Source organism: Ctenopharyngodon idella, chromosome 10 (genome assembly GCF_019924925.1).
Source record: "Ctenopharyngodon idella isolate HZGC_01 chromosome 10, HZGC01, whole genome shotgun sequence".
NCBI classification, from domain to species: Eukaryota; Metazoa; Chordata; class Actinopteri; order Cypriniformes; family Xenocyprididae; genus Ctenopharyngodon; species Ctenopharyngodon idella.
This window is the reverse complement of record NC_067229.1, coordinates 6,692,485-6,712,315: the sequence shown is the minus strand read 5'-3', so window position 1 is coordinate 6,712,315 and position 19,831 is coordinate 6,692,485. Positions and strand designations below refer to the sequence as shown.

General features: G+C 36.8%; 2 protein-coding genes across 2 annotated transcripts; both read right to left on the bottom strand.

Moving 5' to 3' along the window:
• Positions 1-35: 35 nt before the first annotated feature.
• mfsd14a1 (major facilitator superfamily domain containing 14A 1) lies at positions 36-10,523 on the bottom strand. Its single transcript, XM_051907902.1, has 12 exons — positions 10,260-10,523; positions 7,326-7,421; positions 7,040-7,102; positions 6,830-6,957; positions 5,684-5,798; positions 5,381-5,599; positions 4,359-4,472; positions 4,147-4,218; positions 3,931-4,043; positions 3,646-3,743; positions 3,415-3,569; positions 36-2,058 (listed from the first exon to the last, which is right to left on the bottom strand). Exons 1-12 carry the CDS (start codon positions 10,335-10,337, stop codon positions 1,852-1,854), a joined length of 1,458 nt encoding a protein of 485 aa, XP_051763862.1. The 5' UTR covers positions 10,338-10,523; the 3' UTR covers positions 36-1,851.
• Positions 10,524-11,436: 913 nt separating this feature from the next.
• abhd14a (abhydrolase domain containing 14A) lies at positions 11,437-17,860 on the bottom strand. The gene is made up of 5 exons (XM_051907903.1): positions 17,694-17,860; positions 17,072-17,343; positions 15,254-15,369; positions 14,380-14,615; positions 11,437-14,299 (listed from the first exon to the last, which is right to left on the bottom strand). The coding sequence occupies exons 2-5, from the start codon at positions 17,341-17,343 to the stop codon at positions 14,117-14,119; spliced, it is 807 nt and encodes a 268-aa protein (XP_051763863.1). The 5' UTR covers positions 17,694-17,860; the 3' UTR covers positions 11,437-14,116.
• Between the last annotated feature and the right edge of the window lie 1,971 nt (positions 17,861-19,831).

Sequence of the window (19,831 nt, the reverse complement as noted above, 5' to 3'; positions counted from 1 at the left end):
ACTAAAGTATTAAAAACAGACAAAACAATTGCACATACAGCAAAATATTCAACTTTTATTGTAAAGCATGTTTAGATACTTTGTGACATATTTACATTGGTCGGTCAAAAAAACGATACACCATGTTAAAATTTATAATGACGACAAAACCACAGAACATAAAAAAAGCACACTGTATTCTGAGACGAAGAGAATATATTACAGGAAATCATCTCATAAATATCCAAAGCACACAACTAATATTACAGATGAACTCATCTGTCTTACATCAATAAAATATAAATTTGGTCAGATGTATCTTAAAACAAGCCATTCATCTGTCTCTATGAAAACCAAAAATATAGAAAGGCCACTGGCAAATTTCACCTTTTTTCTCAAATGTTACTTTGTCAGTTGGCATTTACGAAGTGTTTTGCGTAAACGTACATACTTCTGTAAAATAATGTTTCTACACAAGGCCAAAGCGAATCCAGACAAATGACACGCCATGTATTTCAGTTTCACTATTGGTTTAGAGTCAGCTCTACCATTGTTTTACGAAACTCAACTCGCTCAATTGTATAAGAAAGGCTGATGCTGATCAGATCTCACAATTGGAAGTTTCAAGCATCACTTAAATTCACCAGTTTCCGTCAACAACACAATTTAAGCTGGGGAAGGCACCATTGATTCTAAGTGGTATAAAGAAAACAGGCATCAGCTTAAACATAAGCAACAAACAAAAAAGGAACTTTGAAGCCGTACCACAATCATTCCAATGCAACGTTTGTTTCTCAAAGTCTGAAACTGAACTCGGTTAAGGCCATTCACTTGGAAATCCGTACAATTATGTGTTATGTTCCCTAAAAAAAGGTCACTGGGCCTCAAGAACGACAAGCGAATTTCATGAATTCCAACGAAAGTTTTACGGAAATTCGTGCTGCTTAAATTCTTATACAAACAAAATGGTCTTGTAAAGAGTTTACATGAATCATTCAACTCGAATTTGTATGAATGGTTATACCAACGATTTGTTCAGCATAAATTCTTACAAATGATTTTACGACTGATTTACTCAAATTCTGTAACTAGATTTATGAATGATTTACCAATCTGTTCCACTCAAAATCTTACGAACGATTTACACAAACTCTAAAAAGCTGAAATTCTTACGAATGGTTTTACGAATGACTTTCTACGCAAATTCTTGCAAATAGATTTAGGAAACGATATACACCATTGTTTTTCCATTTCAAATTTTTATGAATGTTTTTACAAATGAGTAACATAAGTTTGTGAATTCTTGCAAGTAGTTTTACAAGTGATTTGTACAAATTCGATCTGCTTGAGTTTCATGAATGAAGCCTGTTGTTTGTATGTATGCAAGTATGTTCTCGCTAGGCCCTTCTGATAAGGGGAACACGCTGTGTTCGGAAACATTCCTGACCGGGTTAATGTCCCTGAGTGAGCTATGGTAATGAAGAACTAGACAGTCAAAAAAAAGAGCAATGTAAAAAGAAAAGAAAAAGGCAAAAACAAATAATAAAAAGAATAAATACAAGCCATTGCAATAGTGCCTTTGGACAGAACCATCGTTAAATATATCTTCTTATATATACATTTCTTTTAAAAAGTGGTGCTCTATTCATGATACAGCAGGGACGGCCAGTCTTAATCATTGAGACTTTCCTTCCAGCAGAGTTCACACACCCGTCTGAGTTCAAAACTCTGCAGGAAGGTAGAGCTCCAGGTGCAAGACTGAACGTGCCTCCGATATAGCTTTACGTTTCAATAAATGACAACAGCCTCCATGCGCAGTTCGTTTGTCAATAGTAAGGGGCGTGGCCAATACGGCCACATCAAAACTCCCAATCACACGTTAGTGTCCTGTAGGAGGGGCTCTTTGGCCTCTCCGGGTGGGTGGGGACTGTGTGGGTGCCCGTGGGGTGATGTGGGCTTCTTCCAGCTGCCCGCACGAGTGCCCATATGGGGATGTTCGGGAATGAAAAGAGCCACCAGGAGCGCCAGCAGCACAGAACATGCGCCAAAGAGGAACGGCGGCCCTGGGATTATTGCACTCTGTGAGAGGAACACACGAGACGGGAACGCAGTTAATACAAAGTCGAGACCTTTTCCCTAAACATGCCCATTTACACACAAATGTTTGTAACGTGAATATGAGCAATGACTTTTTAAAATGCATCTCTACGAACTATTTCACACGGTGTATAAAATACCGTACTGTGACGATTCACTCATTTTCACATGTTGAGGCTAGAATGAGTTTTGAATTGCTTGGATACCAAATATTTAGCAATTTTACTAATGATTTACACATATTTGTTCTTCTTAAATTATTGCAAATAGATTTATGACCTATTTACTTCTTAAGAATGGATTTTCAAGCAATTTACACAAATTGGTACTCCACAATTCCTTCAAGTATCCAAACATTTTTTAGAGAATGAAAAATATGCAATTTTTAGAAACAATTTACACAAATTGTTTCTGCTTAAATTCTTATGAACGGTTCTATGAACAATTAGCAAACTCGTTTAAACTTTTTTGACTTCTTAAGAATGGTTTTACAAGCAATTTACACAAACTAGTACCAAATAATTCCTTCATGTATTCGACAGTTTTTTTCAGGTATTTAACTGTATTTAACTCAAAGAATAACAAATATTCTGCATAGTTACGAAGAATTTACACAAATTGGTTATGTTTAAATTCTTATGAATAGCTCTATGAACAACAATTAACAACAAACTCATTCTGCTTGAATTCTTGCAAATGTTTTAAGAATGACTTAAAACAAATGTATTCTGTTTGACTTGTGGAGGTTAGGTTTTGTTTAATGTCAATTCATTCAGGAATTATCAAAATTATGCAATGCCAAGAAAAATTGTTCAAGTATTTTATACTTGAGTGTTGTTGAGCTGCATTGGACTTCGGCATTTTAACTATAGCATCTATTATAAAAAAAACAGTTTAACTTTTAAAGGTGCAGTGTGTAAATTTTAGCGGCATCTAGCAGTGAGGTTGCGAATTGCAATATAGAGAAGCTATGGTGGCCAACACAGGACAAAAATGTCATCGTCCGAGACAGCAGAGAGAAGCCAGTCAATTAAACGCACTCTGTAGAGCAGTTTGTCCATTTAGGGCTACTGTAGAAACATGTCGGCTTAACATGTAAGGGGACCTGCAGTGTATGTAGATAGAAATTGCTCATTCTAACTTAAGGAAATAGAAACATAACAGTTCATTATGTAAGGTCTTTATACACCACTGAAAACATAGTTATGTATATTATATTGCATTTCTGTCAACAGATCCTCCTAAAATTTAGACATTGCACCTATAAAACAAACCTGAAAACATCATAAACATCATTCAACATAGTTCAGTTAAATGCAATGACGTGCAGTAATTTACCTGTTGGTGGTGATCATGGTGATGCTGTATATCCGGGTCTTTCTCTGGAACTTGGTCCAACTCGACATGAAATATGTAGAAGATGAAACCGTAGAGGGCCGGACCCAAACCATTACACAGCCCACGGATTCCCGTAACCATACCCTGACCCACGCCTACAGAAACAAGAGCTTTAGCAGTCGGCCCTAAAGAATAAACCTGCATATGTAACTTCAATTCAAGAAAACCTACCTTGCTGATCTGGATCGGCTGTGCGGGAAATCAGGGCACTTACAGCAGGGAAAGTGATACTAGACATGGCGGCAACGGCTCCAGCTGCCCACATCATCCTGGAAGTTAGGAACGATAGATTGGACATTCATTAGTAAAGAATCATTAATGGTTTACATTATTCTTAAAGCAACAGTTTAACTAAAAATGAAAAAGTCCACCATTAATGCCAACATTCACTAAAAAAAATATGACTTATTTTACTCTTTCAATTTTGTAATTTAACACTGAGGCTTTTGGTCTTACCATGGCTCAGATCCGAACCCATACCAGGCGAGTTGCAGAATCTGAAATCCCAGGCCCAGCAAAATTGTATTCTTGTTCCCGATGGAACGCATGAGTAAACTTAACACTACAGTCTACAGGAGGAAAAAAAAAAAAGTCACATTCAACATCATCCCTATTCTAAAATGAAGAAGGAAAAATCCTTTAAATTGCTTTATTAGCATGTATCTTACTGACCTGTGCAACAATAGACAGCAATCCTAGAACAGCGATGAAAGCTGCAACACTTTCAGGTGAAAATCCCATTATCTGGATAAGAGGATAAAACTTTATGGCCCTGTTTGTTATCAGGATTTCAATAAAACAGACTTGACTCACTAAACACAACTAATTAGTAACCGAGTTAAAGATTAACCACAGAGATAAATGAAATCTCTCTGTTGACGAACCTGTTGCAGATACAGGAAGAAGCTAGAGTATTGTCCAGCTTCAGGCAGATACGACAGGAACACTGTTATACAGATGAGCAGAACCGTCGAGTCTTGACCCACCTTCCTTAGAGACTGGAGAGAGAAACAGATTCCTGTTTACAACCAAACTGTGTGTGAATTGATCAGTTTTAAACACTATTGTCAATTTTTTTTTTTTATTGTACATGCTCATTACTTCTATTTTTAAATCTAATGCCCATTTACAATTAATATTTAAAAATTATATTTTAATTATTAATATAAAAATTATTTAACACTGCAAATGTATTCCTTTAAAATACTATTATAACGCATTTTAAATGACTGATTTTAGTTTTTAGTGTTTTAGTGTAATATCAGCCATTTATCAGTTTATTGGCCTAGGTAATATAAAAAATAATTATGAAAATCAGCATCAGGTAGGATTTTAATATCGATGCATTTCTTTTTGTAAAGGTATTGCAACCATGTATTGACACGTGCTGTACTAATACAGCTTGAGATTGTTCGATTTGCATTCATCCATGTGCTTTGAGACCTCGTTTAACAGGTCAGCCTCTCATGTGTCTCTTCTAAAATTGACAGGAACACATTAACCAGTCAAAACCAAGAATAATGTGGTGGAAACTTTAACAGCCTTCGCAGGAACTCTTCAGAACACACCACGTGTGAAACTACCATATATGACATGCGTAAGCAGCGTACAGATGTGATTGCAGCTTTAAAAAATCCATTATGTCAACACCTCAAACTGTGGGGGACGAAATGGGTGTAAAAAAAAAAACTTCTCTATTGAAAACCACACAGGATATGAGCGGTGTTGTGCCAGTCTCTCTTTTTAAAATAAACACATACACTTTTCCAGCAACATTAATGCTGAAGTTACTGCATTTGCAGTGCATTTAACATTGTGAAACAAACAGATTGGGAATTGACTGGACTGTGAAGAGGACTGTGATATTATTGTACCAAGCAAGTTCAAAGAGTTAAAATCTACTCACAGCAAAGGGGTCAGCTTGTTCCCAAGAGATGGGGGCGCCCCAAGACGCCGGCCTCATCTTTTCTGGAAGTGACTCGGGCACGGCCACCAGGATAAAGCAGATGTCCAGCATAGCGATGGCAGAAGCCAGAACCACCACCAGAGTGTCTCCATAAACCTGACTCAGATACGCGCCGATAGCTGGGCTGATCACGAGACTCGCCGCAAACGTGGCAGAGACCTTTTGAAAAAGGCACAGACAGGTTTAGTGCAAAAATAGAGGGGCGTGAAGAGAGATGATGACGTGTTGATGGGTTATACGCACCATGCCGTAAGCCATACTGCGCTCATGCTCTTGAGTGATGTCGGCCACATAGGCGAATATAACAGAGAAGGTAACGGCAAACACTCCAGATACAGAGATAACGGCAAAGTACCACCTGAAACAAGAGGAATGCTTTAAAATTGTTGTAAGCATGTGATTTAAGATGTGCACGACATGTATTAAAAAAAAAAATACAAAACAGACTGATATATCAATGAGACTGATATTTGGGCTTTTTGAGGCTTATCAGGTTTTTACAATATTAACCTTATCAATATTATATTACAATCAATATGTTGTAAATTACAATACAAACTGTACATTTTAGACAGTATATGAAAAATAAAAAATGTATGCAGATAAATGTTCATTTTATTTCATTGATTTTGTGATTTTGTGTACATCTAATTTGCTTCTTTTTAAATTAAATTAAAAATTAAATTAAAATTAAATTAAAAAATAAGATTAGTTCAAATAAGTTAAATATTAAATTAATTTTAAATACTTAAATAACTAAAAGTAAAACTGAAATAAAATACATTAAAGCTAAACTGAAATATTAAAAAACTAATAAAAATGACAAAAGCATGTAACCAAACTAATAACATCTTGAAATTGAAAATATAAAAATTTAATCTAATTAAAAATATAAATAAATATTAGCAGAGTACATACATTAAATTAAAAATTAAATTAAACAATGTTTTTTTTTTTATTTCAATGTTATTTTAAAACAATTATTTTAAATTAAAATTAGATATATAAATGTCATATTTTATTATGTATACACAAAAATAAATTGTAACACTTTACAATAAGGTCCATTAGTTCATCAGTTAACTACATTAATTAACATGAACAAATAATTAACTGTTATTTATAAATAGTTATACATTAACATTAATATAGTTAGTTAAAATTTCAAAATTTACTCATACATTTTTTAAATCAAATGCTGTATTTGTTAACATTAGTTAATGCACTGTAAACTAACATGAACAAACTATGAACAGCTGTATTTTAACAAACATTTATTACTAATTGTTAGATCATATTAGCTAATGCATTAACTATCATTAACAAATGAGACCTTATTGTAAAGTACACAAAATATTTTGTTTTGTGTTCAAAAGAAACGTAACGAACCATGGGCTGATCTTCATTAAAGGAATTGGAGCACACGTGAAGAACACCGTGAGTAAGAGAAAGGACTTCCTTCCCCATACGTCTGACAGAGCACCAATCAGAGGAGCGCTTAGAAACGACAGCAGACCCTGCCAACAAAAGCATGCAGTTGATGAATTATGAACTCGACTCATTAATAGGTCTCATACAGGAAGACGTTAAAGATGATACCTTAACTCCCTGAATCAAGCCATTCATGAGAAACGTGTGTTTCGGGAATGTTTCATGAAGAGCCTGCAGTCACATGACACAAAACAACATCAGTTATGACACCCATGCAAGTGTATTTTGAACTTTTGTACATGATCATATTACACAATATAATAACAGGGGCATACAAAGGGTTTCTAAACGCGACACAAAGTCACTTGATATGAAAATAAAATCTTGCTTCCATTAAGATGTTTTTCTTCATACAAAAACAAGCTAATTTCTGTTTAAAACAACCACAACTTACTCCCAAAGTAGGTGCTGTCAGCAAACCCCAAGCGAAGAACTCCAGAAATATGACGATAACGGCATGATAAACGCTGGGGGAGCCAAAGCCCTGAGGCTGGAGAGAGAAGAACCAGAGATGGTGAAGAACATGTGAACAAATCTAACAGCATTATTACACATCCTTATAGCTGCGGTTTGGTTTTGACAACAGATAAGTGCTGTTTGTGGCCCAATCCCTCAAACCAGAGTAAGACGTTTATGCAATATTTTTAAGGTGCCAACCAGTGCCGATTCTGGCTGCTGTAGGCAAGATAAAACTTATCCAAAAAGGATTTAAAAAAAGAATAAACAGGAACTAGAGGCTTTTTTCAGGCAGTATTGTAAGGGTACATTTACACAACAATGACGTACTAAAAACTGAAAAGTTTTTCCTTTGCATTTTTCGCATACAGACAGCAACATTGGCAAAACGATCCCCATTCACACAGATCAGCGAAAACGACTAAAAACGCTGCATTATTCATGCCAGGCCAGTAGTTGGCGATGTTACTCTGTAAAGAAACACTACGTGCCTATAGACTGAACGTGTAACACGCATGCGCATGATGTAACCGTTTTCACAAGATCGCATTTTTGTAGTTTACAGATGATAATGGTATCATATAAGGCTGCACGATTAAAAAAAAATTACACTGAAATCGCACTTAAATGATTTGGCTCAGTGCAATTATGAAATCGCAAAGACAGCGATTTTTTTTTTTATGTGCAGCTTGTCAATGAAGTATGGCTCACAATGCTGCTCCATCTGAAAGCACTGCGAGTTTGAGTCACTTATAATGTGCATTTGAAAAAGCAACAAACGTCAAACATCTTTCCAGACATGAGAAGCATTTATTAACATCTTGTCCAACAAAAGACAACATTTAATATGTTTTTACTCCAAACTCACTTCATAACGACAGTTAAGCATCCTTCTGTGAGATGATGTGGCTTCTTACACAGAATAAGGCAGTCGTGTGTTTATTAGTTATGTTTAATCAATCAAAACGTTTCAATCTTCTGTTTATTCCGCTACAGCGATAATATGGGATTTCCTGGAATGACGCGTGTTATCTACTTCTGTGGCAGGGCATATTTGGAGTTTCTGCACAAGAGCGCCCTCTGGCTTTCAGATGGAGAAGCATTTACTACTGATCACAGCCGTACAACTCTGACAAGCTGCGCATAAAATAATCGCAGCCTTTGCCAAATCACGTGCGGTTTAATTTCAATTTATCGTGCAGGCCTAGTATCGTATTATAAAACTTGCACTGTGAAATCCGCTTTCAAAAGTTTGCATTTTCAGGCCATTTTTAGTTGAAAACAGTGTCATGTAAATGGCCCCTAAATCTAAAACTGTTTTCAGTAATTGAAATAAAGTGGAAATAAAAAATATATAAATATTAGATTGGAAAAACTTGCACGAAAAATAGAAATGCTGCTTTGGCAACTAACTGAAACAAAACAAGCTTGAAGGTGCAGTATGTAATATTGACAGCTAGTGCTTGAAATTCTGCAGTCCAAATTCAAAATATTTGGAGAGGGTTATTTCTCCCGCCCCCTCCTCCTCAGACTCGACGCACATGCGCATTGCCAGATTAAAGGCACGCAACATGAGCAAGCGCAATTGACAATGTAAAACGAGAAGTTGATGAGTTGATTTATCCACATTTTTAATACGCTCCTGTTCGCAGACATTTTTAGATGGATGGCGAGGCTTTTTTAGTCAGGTATAATCTGCAATCTCTGACCTAGTTCATTTGCTGGCTTCCATGGCTACAATACACTGTGTTTTCCGCCAACTGGCAACCCGGGGTGTCGAAATACTATTGGGTAAACTGGCAGCGGGCGGGATCACAGAGTCCAAAACAAAAACAGATATTCCGACATGGAACGCACATTTCAAAGTAGAGTAACTGGCTGTAGCATTTCAGAGAAATGTGTAAGTGAATTTAACTTGTTTTCTTTATCTCTGCAAACATATTATGGTATTTTTATGCTTTAGTACAGTCAAAAAAATTACAGCACCTTCAAGTTGAAGTACTAAAACTATTAAATCAAAGTGAAATAAAAATAACAAAAGGGCATAGCAAAATTACTAAAACTGAAACTAAAATTAAAATGAAAACTGAAAATGTAAAAGCTAATTCAAAATAACAATAAATATTTTAATAGTATAAAAATAAATATTAAAAATAACACTTTCAAGAGATACATTTCATGACAAATACATTCAGATATCTGACAGACTAAAATGAAATGACAAATATGAAGTTTCACATTTCCGCCCTTACAAATAATACTGTGGCGGTACCATGACAAGTATATTGTGCTTTGATTTATATCATGATACTGATTGACTACCATATTCACCTAACTTACCATGTTATTTACCTCAAAGAATAGCATAAAATTACCATGGGATGGTACCACGCAAAAAAAAAAGGTAAATCTAAGGCTAGCAATACTAAATTTTTATGCTACTTTTTTTTTTATCATAATAGTGAAGCATATAACAAATTAATCCTTTTCCTATATATATGTGTTTTGTGATAAAAACCAAAGAAATTATTTTATTTGCAGTCATGAGTAATGACATGAGCTGGATATCTTTAAACACCCCTAATGTGTCATCTAACCATCTGAACACTGAATTAATCACGTATGTAGTGATTTAAAACGTTAATCTTAAGATTTAGGCCTATGCCTGCAGATTTTATTTATTGGTAATTACAGGAAGTAAACGCTAATGTTTACAGCCATGGTGAATGACAGATTTGAAGTTACACTCCTCCAGTATATACTCAAAACATTATTCTTTCAAAGATTAACGAAATAATTATGTATATGTCTACTTAAGATTTAAACCTTCGTGTCTACGTGCTTGTTGTGGTTAAATCCAGCAGACACTCACCGTTCCTCCATCCTTGATGATGATTTTCTTCGCCAGTAACAAACTGCGATTCACTCGCTTCTTCTTTTTCTGGGTCATATTATCATCCTAGTTCTTCACACTAGGTTAAAATCGGGTTCGTTTTAACGTAAACGCATGTGCATGAATGCGGAGCGGGATGTAGAGGAGGGAAAAGGGGGGAATTTTAGGAATTTTGGTCTGTTTTCCGTCCATTCAGTTTCGCATCATGTACATAGCAGCCATTTTCCCGAAGAAAGACGCATGGTGGCGTGATGACGTCGGCATCATTCGATTCCGCCTGGTCACGCCCGCACACAAGGCGGACACGTGGTCAAAACAGGAATATACGAAACACGAGTAAAAACAAAACACGAGTAAAAAGCCACTAAATTATATTTTATTATGCCCTATATTTGTTATATACGCTATTTTACTATTTTCCCTTTAATTTTAGCTTAAATTTTATCATTTATTTTCTTGAAGTTCACTGAAATATTAATACTATATTTATTATATTTATCATGTCTAACCAGAAATCACTACTGCACTTCTTATTTATTTATTTGCATTTGATAAACATTCCCTGCATCCAAAACACATTCTGAGTAGGTACTACATTTGAATTTGAACATACTTTGCGACCATTAAAAAAAATTACTTTCTATATAGTATGGATATGGGTAATATGTTCAGACGTACTATCCGCCATGTTGTTACGGTCATGTGACCTACCAGCAGTTGCGTCGCTTCACTGCCATTCATAAATCCTCTCCTGCGGCCTCATGGGATAGTGAAGTGTCCAGTGGATGCGCACTTCAGAATCTCGCCGGTAGTACTTTTCGCCCTCCTGTTTTTCAAATACTATGAATTCGGATATATTACTCTGTTGACATACTGTTTTTTTGCATACTATATAGTAGGGAAGTATTTGATTGAACCGCATACTAGTATACTACTCGTACTACTTTTACCATATCTTTCAATGGCAGAAATAGTAAGAGTAGTATGCTAGTATGCAATTCAGCAAGGGTTTGACTTGATTTAGTGCACTTGAACATTGAAGCCCTATAGGGTTTCCATGAATAAGCCTGTTAAAATGGAGTGGTTTTAACTACATTACAGATGACAAACAACTTTTGGATTTATCTGGTGTCCATTAAATCACAAAAGCAAAACATGAATGTTAATGAATTTTATTTTGCATTGAACAAAAGCATGTTTGATGGTTCTGCAGTACCATGCACACAGGAATCTGAATTCAGTCCCAATGACGAATCCCTTCAGGTTGAAGATTTGGGATGTCAGAAATGTTCACAGGTCAGAGGTGCCTCACTGTCCTCTACAACATATTCATATTTACAAGCTATAAAAAAAAAAAAAAATCAGACCACAGCACATAAATACCACACATATTACAGTTTGTGTCATGTAGAAGAAACAATAAATAATAAATATGAAATGAACACCTACTTTTTTTAGGTCTAGTACTGTAGTACCGCTATCATTTAATGAACACGTTTTTTTTTCTCTGCAGTCTCAGTAAATTCTCTTTTATTGTGAGCACTTTAACTACTGCCAGTACAAATCTGACAACCACTAATAATAAAAAACTAAATTTACAGGCATGACAGGCATCAAATACTGAAACCTTTCTCTCTATTTTTGAGCATCTAAAACCATATGGCGAGTCATTCACATGCTACATTCAGTGGTACGTATGTGCCAACTGCTGGTGTGAACACTCTTCACTCAACGATAAAACAAACATATACGAACCGAAAGCGAGAAATACCATTTTCTTCTCTGAGATGTTCTTGTGGGATTAAAGACTCCAGTTTCCTGTCAAGCGCATTTGAGATGGAGGGTTATGACTGTAATGACAATGATTTTGGCATTATGTGACTCTTGCTGTTACAAGAAACCGTATTATAAGAACAACCCTCAGACAGGAAACCATGGCAACCTTATTATAGGAACAGCCCAAGACCGGAAAACAGTTACAGGAACAATCCTCAGGGTGGAAGCCATGGGAACCATGTTATTGAAGCAACTGTCAGACTGGAAACCATGGCAAATGAGTTACAGAACATTCCTCAGATAGGAAACAATGGTAACTGTGTTACAAGAACATCCGTCAGACCAGAAACCATGGCAACAGCATTACAGAATAAATCTCAGACTGGAAACCGTGATGACAATTGTGTTTCAGTAACATCCCTCAGAAAGGGAGCCATGGCAACTGTGTTATCGGAACAACTGTCAGACTAAAAACCATGCCAACTGGTTTACAGGAACATTTCTCAGCCTGGAAACCATGGCAACCATGATTTTGGAGCAACTGTCAGAATGGAAACCATGGCAACTGATTTACAGGAACATTTCTCAGACCGGATACAATGGCAACCATATGTTACAGGAAAAACCCTAAGATTATCATGACAAAAGCATTACAGAATAACTATCAGACTGGAAACCATGGCAACTGTGTTACACTGGGTAAAAAAAAAGATCAGATCAGTAACCATGGCAAATGAGTTACAAGAACATTCCTCAGACTGGAAACCATGGCAACTGTGTTACAGAACATTCCTCAGATAGGAAACAATGGTAACTGTGTTACAAGAACATCCGTCAGACCAGAAACCATGGCAACAGCATTACAGAATAAATCTCAGACTGGAAACCGTGATGACAATTGTGTTTCAGTAACATCCCTCAGAAAGGGAGCCACGGCAACTGTGTTATCGGAACAACTGTCAGACTGGAAATCATGGCAACTGTGTTACAGAAACATCCCTCAGATCAGTAACCATGGCAACTGTGTTACAGAAACATCCCTCAGATCAGTAACCAGGGCAACTGTGTTACAGAAACATCACTCAGATCAGTAACCATGGCAACTGAGTTACAGGAACATTTCTCAGACTGGAAACCATGGCAACCAGGTTACAGAACAACCCTCAGAAAGGAAACCATGTCAGCTGTGTTACAGGAACACCCGTCAGACCAGAAACCATGGCAACTGAGTTACAGGAACATTTCTCAGACTGGAAACCATGGCAACAGGTTTACAGAACAACCCTCAGAAAGGAAACCATGCCAACTGTGTTACATGAACACCCGTCAGACCAGAAACCATGGCAACTGAGTTACAGAAACATTTCTCAGACTGGAAACCATGGCAACCAGGTTACAGAACAACCCTCAGAAAGGAAACCATGTCAACTGTGTTACAGGAACATCCCTCAGATCAGAAACCATGGCAACTGAGTTACATGAACACCCGTCAGACCAGAAACCATGGCAACTGAGCTACAGGAACATTTCTCAGACTGGAAACCATGGCAACAGGTTTACAGAACAACCCTCAGAAAGGAAACCATGTCAACTGTGTTACATGAACACCCGTCAGACCAGAAACCATGGCGACAGTGTTATGGAATAAACCTCAAACTGGAAATCATGAAAATTGTGTTTCAGGAACATCGCTCAGACTGGAAACCATAACAACCTACAGTCAGGCAATTACGGTAAGAACAGTAATAACAAGAAGAATCCATGGCAAACTGATAAAAGGAGATGCTTACAATCTACAAAAAAAGCTATAGTAATACTGCAGAAGATTTGTTTGATATATTAACATCTCATCTCTTGATGATTGGGCAGGGAAATTATAAGGAGTGAGTTGATGTGGATGGATAGATACATGATAGAACGTTCCGGTGTGGTGTTAGGTTTCAGGACTGGTTTTACAGCTACACAGCAGTCCTGTTCATCATTTTCTTTTCTCGCGTCTCTCTTCTTCTAGTAGTCTCTTTCCACACGATGGTTTGACTCGTTCTCACTCTTTCCGTCCCTCAGTCGAGCTTGCTGAGGAAGTCGAGCAGAGCGCGGTGGAACTCGCGGGGTTTGTCCATGTAACAGGCGTGTCGTGCTCCCGCCAGCTTCACCACGCTGTGATGGGGCAGCTGAATCAGGTTCTTATGTGATTGGGCGCCCAGGTTAGTGTCTAACTCCCCATATATGATCAGTGTTGGAGTCTGTCACACATACAGGAAGTGAGAATTAAAACAAGTCAAGGAATTCCTAAGTGTGAGATGATTAGAAAGAAATACGGCACCTGGATGTCGCGGTACTGCTGTGGGGTGATGCCGCGGGTGCCCACAGGGGCGATGGGCACAAAGCCGTGCAGCTGGGCGCTGTGTCTCTGGAGGAACGGCAAGGCGTAATGGCCGCTCATAGACGGGCTCAGTAACACCGGCGCTCGCACGCCCAGAGCTTCCAGAAACCGCTTTAGCAGGTCCACGCGGCTCTGATCCGACTTTACCGACTCTGAATCTGGAGAGTTCCCAAAACCTGAGGAGGAGCGAGTCGGTTTAGTGATCTGCACGATTATGGATAAATTGAGAATCACGATTTCTTTTGTTTAAAATAGAGATCAGAGAACTAAACAATACAATATGTTTTTTTAAAAATATTTAATTAAACTGAATTAACTATTTTTTTTAAAAATCAGAGTGAATGATTCAATGACTCACTCATAAAGACTTCACTTGTTTCATTACTGGATGAATCAGCATTTTTGAACGAATATTTTGAATGAATGATTCAATGACAAATACATTTTTTAACAGTCACTTGTCGCCACCTACTGGTGTATCGATGTAATTGACACAATCTTTATTTGAAGCATCAAAAGGTGATTTACTCTATTTAGATCGCTACTGTAGACATTCAAACTATAAACTCTATTCCAGTACTTCTGTGATAATATGAATTATTGTAAAAGAGAAATAATAATACTGTGCGGTTGAAAGGCTGTTTATGAAGCTGTTGACGTTTAGGAATAAGATCAAGTGGGTGTTTGAATCGAGATTTCGATCTTTTAATGATTAATCGTGCAGCTCTATTTATATGTATTCAATAAATGAGCAATATGCAACATATCAAGAACATTAATAAAGTGAATTATTATTAGTTTACAGAGCTCATACCAGGCAGGTCGAGCGCGAGGGCCTGGTACCCGTTGGAGGCCAGTAGGCTGAGGGTGCCCAACTCCTCCCAGGTCTTAGAGGTGAAGGCCTGACCATGAAGCAGCACCATCTGCAGCCTAATGGAGAGAAGATACAGTTACTTAAACTCAGCCTAAAAACAGGTCATATGGAATCAAAGTATTTTTTGCAGACTTGAACAAGTTTGAAAATGACCACAGTTCATTACTGTTAAAGTCAATAATGACAGATCTTTTCTTCCGTATTGTGACATAAACGGATTACCAAAAATTATCTGAAAAAAAAAAAAAAAAGTAGGACGGGGACTTGATTCTATCCATTGGTTGATTGGATGGATCTGAATGCGAGCTTGCAGTTGATTGTAAGAAAGGGGCAGGGTTTATGTGGACTAAATGATTGAAGAAGTCTGGCATTCGTCACCAGAGAGAAGTGTGACGCTTCACCAGAACATGTAACATTTTGATGAAAAATTCCCAACAAAATTAACATGCATGGATGAATCATTCACAATAAGAAAATAAATATGGTGAATTTCCATTTCATGCTCATGTTAGTACTGCACTGTTTGAAGTTGTGCTTTCTACATCTCTACTCTATTGGCAATGAATAATAAACCTTTTTTGCATGCGAAATTTTGCTTTTGTGATCACAGCTTTACAATAGAAGTCTATGGAGCAAGGTATGGAAGTTTGTTTCCGGCAAAGAATAAAAAAAAAAATTAAAAAGCTAATTGCAACTTTTTTTCACAATTGCAAGTTGCAATTCTGACTTTATGTGAATTTTGAGATATAAAGGCAAAATTGTGAGTTATAATGTCTGAATTGCATGACAAAGTCGCAATTGACTTTTTTTCTTACAATCTCGCAATTCTGACTTTTTTTCTCAGAATTGTGCGAAAAATGTATATAAACTTGTGAATGTTAGTAATAAAGTCTGAATTGCGAGATATAAACTTGCAATTCTGACAAAAAAGTCAGCTCACAATTCTGACATAATGGCCTGATTTCACAGACAGAGCTTAGATTAAGCCAGGATTAGGCCTTAGATCAATTAGGACATTTAAGTAGCTTCTATAAATGTGCCTTAGAAAAAAACATCACTGGTGTGCATCTTGAGACAAAACAATGACACTGATATATTTTACGATACGTCAGTACAAGTTGCTTTCAGTTAAAACAGCTCAAACATGCATTTTAGTCTGGGACTAGACTTAAACCAGGGGTATCATAGACAGTCTTGTGAAACAAGACACGACTGCTTAGTTTTTATACTAGTATATGCTTAGTTTTTATACTAGTTTTATACTATTAGTTTAATAGCCTAGTTTTTATTAGTTTTAATTTTAAATTCATATTAAATAAATGTACTTTGATTATTTTACTTGACTTTATTTACATATGTGACCATCCAAGAATCCAAAAGCAATCAGATTACATTACTTTCATATTGTGGTGCTTGAATCACTTTACTAAGTAATTTGTAACTGTAACGGAATACATTTGAAAAGTAACCCTCCCAACCCTGATTATACATTATACAGTAAGCGATATATCACAAGTACAGGCTATAATGTTTATATTCTGGTACAATGCCTTGCCCCATAGACGTAAATTAGATTTTTATTCGTTACAAACTGAAGAACGAGTCAGACTTAATATTCTATTCAATAAAGCCTTTCAATTAGGCCTATTACGTCAACTTGTACACGTTACGTGCCAAAACTTCTGTTTTGTTTATCTAGGCAGTTCACTGCAGCTATATAAACTATGGAATTAAATTTGAATTATAAAGTAATCTCGCCTGGGCAGTATCTGTCGTCCGGCGCTGTCCACAGGTAGAGCCTCCCTGAAGAAGAGCGGCGGGTCCCCGGGCAGCTGTCCGGTCCTGACCGTGATGTTGATGCTGGATGGCGGCGGCGGAGGAGAGGCGGCGATGAGTCCCATCCGCTGCTGCACCTCCAGAGATGGTTCCATGCTCCCCTGCCGTATGGAGGGCAGCAGCAGATACAGCAGCACTGTAGCCAGTAACACCAGCCCCAAAACCACCAGACGGTTGCGGAAGAAATTCATCATCTGCATGGAAACCCATTTAATTACAGCAGCTTGAACGTTCACACTCATTTTAACAAGATGACACGATGAAGACCCATTAATCTCATTAATCACAGCAGATTAAACCCCCAGACTCCATTTTAACCGGAGGACATTAAAATAAAAACAAGAAAATATCTTAAATACATGATCGAATATATAAAATACCTGCATATTAAAACAAAGTATTCATATTTAGAATTTGTAGTTAATGTATAAAAGTCTACATCTAAATAACGTCAATCAATTAAAGTGCGCAGACGTGCTGAAGCTACATCCAACCTGCCGATATATACAACACATAAGAGCTATGTCGCGCGTTTAGTACGTACCTAAAAAGTATAAGAAATAATGTAAATATCCAATAATCGATGACTGCCTGAAAGTTTGAGATAGATCATAATTCGCATGTAGTGACAGTAGAACAGCGTTAATGCGTCACACACAATAACAGTTCCGTGTGGAAACACGCGAACGTGTGCAACGGTTCCGATTTTTGTCGTGTTCATTCCTGTGGCTGTAAATTAATCTCTTCTTTCTGATGTGTTGCGAAATTATATCTCATAATATTATGGCATGTTACTACACATTTGGAAATTCACAGAGCCACTAAGGACACATGATGATGGGGGAAAATGAAAAAGGAGGAACATTTATATTTCAATACTTTTGCGCTCCCTCAAGATATTTTGAGTTCGCTCGCAAAACTTTTTTGATGGAAATAATATGAGATAGGAGGGGAAACTATATTTAGTATAGTATTAGCATTATATATGTAAGCGAACGAAAAAGCATTTAAAATTATAAATTTTCCTCGCATCTCCTATTTTTTTATAACCATGTCCCCTTAGGAGCTCAGTAGAAATCTTGAATAAGAAAACATAATTTTTCTATAATAACGCTAAATTCAGTAAATTATAGCCTACTAATTAATAAGAAAAGTGAAAAAATCTACTTTTTATTACAAATATTGTCTTTTAAGTGTCTAAATATATTAATGTTACTATGTTATAACATAGGCCTACCACCTTTGTTTAAAAAAGTTTTGGACAACGGTTCCGATTGTTTGTCGTGTTCATTCCTGTCTTATTTCTGATGTGTTGCGAAATTATATCTCATGATATTATGGCATGTTACTACACATTTCCCAGAGCCGACCAGGACGTCACCGTGATTTTGCCAAGTAAGACGTGTTCCTGGATCAACATATTTTGTTGATCCTGGAACAACATTCCAGTGTGAAAATTTAGTCTTAACCTTATTCCTACCCCTAAACCTAATCTTACCCATAACTTATCCCTAAAATCAGAGGGGAAAGATAGTGAATAACATTGATGTAGAAGTACCTAACACTGGTTGCAAGCCTAAACTGGACATAAATGGTAAACTTGTCCCTCAAATCTGATTGGAATGTTGTTCCAGGATCAACAAAGATCCAGGAACATGTCTTACTTGGCAAAATCACGGTGACTGTTTCGGTCCTTTTGCGTTCCCTCAAGATATTTGCGTACACTCGCAAAACTTTTTTGATGGAAATAATATGAGATAGGAGGGAAAACTATGTTTTGATGTTTTTGCGAGCGAACGCAAATTAAGCATCTCATATTTTTTATATAACCATGTCCCCTTAGGGGCTCAGTACAAATCTGCGTGTATGAGACAACATAATTTTACTATAAGAACGCTAAATTCAGTAAATTATACTAATCAATAGGCCTAAGAAAAGTGAAGAAATCTGCTTATTACAAATATTGTATTTTTAGCGTCTAAATGTATTCATATTTCTATACTATGTTATAACATAGTAGGCCTACCACCTTTTGTTTAAAAAAGTACCGAGGTGTTTTGAACAGTAATACCATGTTTTTGGAAATCTACCAGGATATACAGTAGGCCTATCTAATACTATATTGAAAACAGTAGACCTATTAATATCTGATAAGCTATTACTGTACAACTTTGGTAAAATTTCAACAATAATTTGACTAGAATAGAAAACAAAGCAATGGTATAGTAACTGTTTTCATTTCTATTCTATGTGCCATTGTTCAAACTGAGTCTTATGTAATATCGCACCGATTACGTATTCACTAAGACATGTGGGTTCCATATTGCAATGTGATTCCCAGCAGTCTGAGCAACAGATTCCAGTATTATTCACACATACCAGAAAACACACAGAAGATCCTAACGGAAGGCTCCACTGGGGGTCCGAGAAGGGGGGGGGGGGGGGGGAGAGAGAGAGAGAATAAAAAGGAGACTGGATGTCTGGTTCGAGTTATAACACAAGGCATTCTCTGTGCTGCCAGCCCATAATGTTCCCTCTGGCACCGTCCTACAGCCCCCTTAGAAGTGGAACAGGACCTAGAAAACAAGAAACCAAAGGGTGGAAAGAAACTAAAGTAAAAGTGAACTAGCTAGTAAGGATGAGGGCAAAGTTACTTTTAAAAGTAATACATAACAATATTGC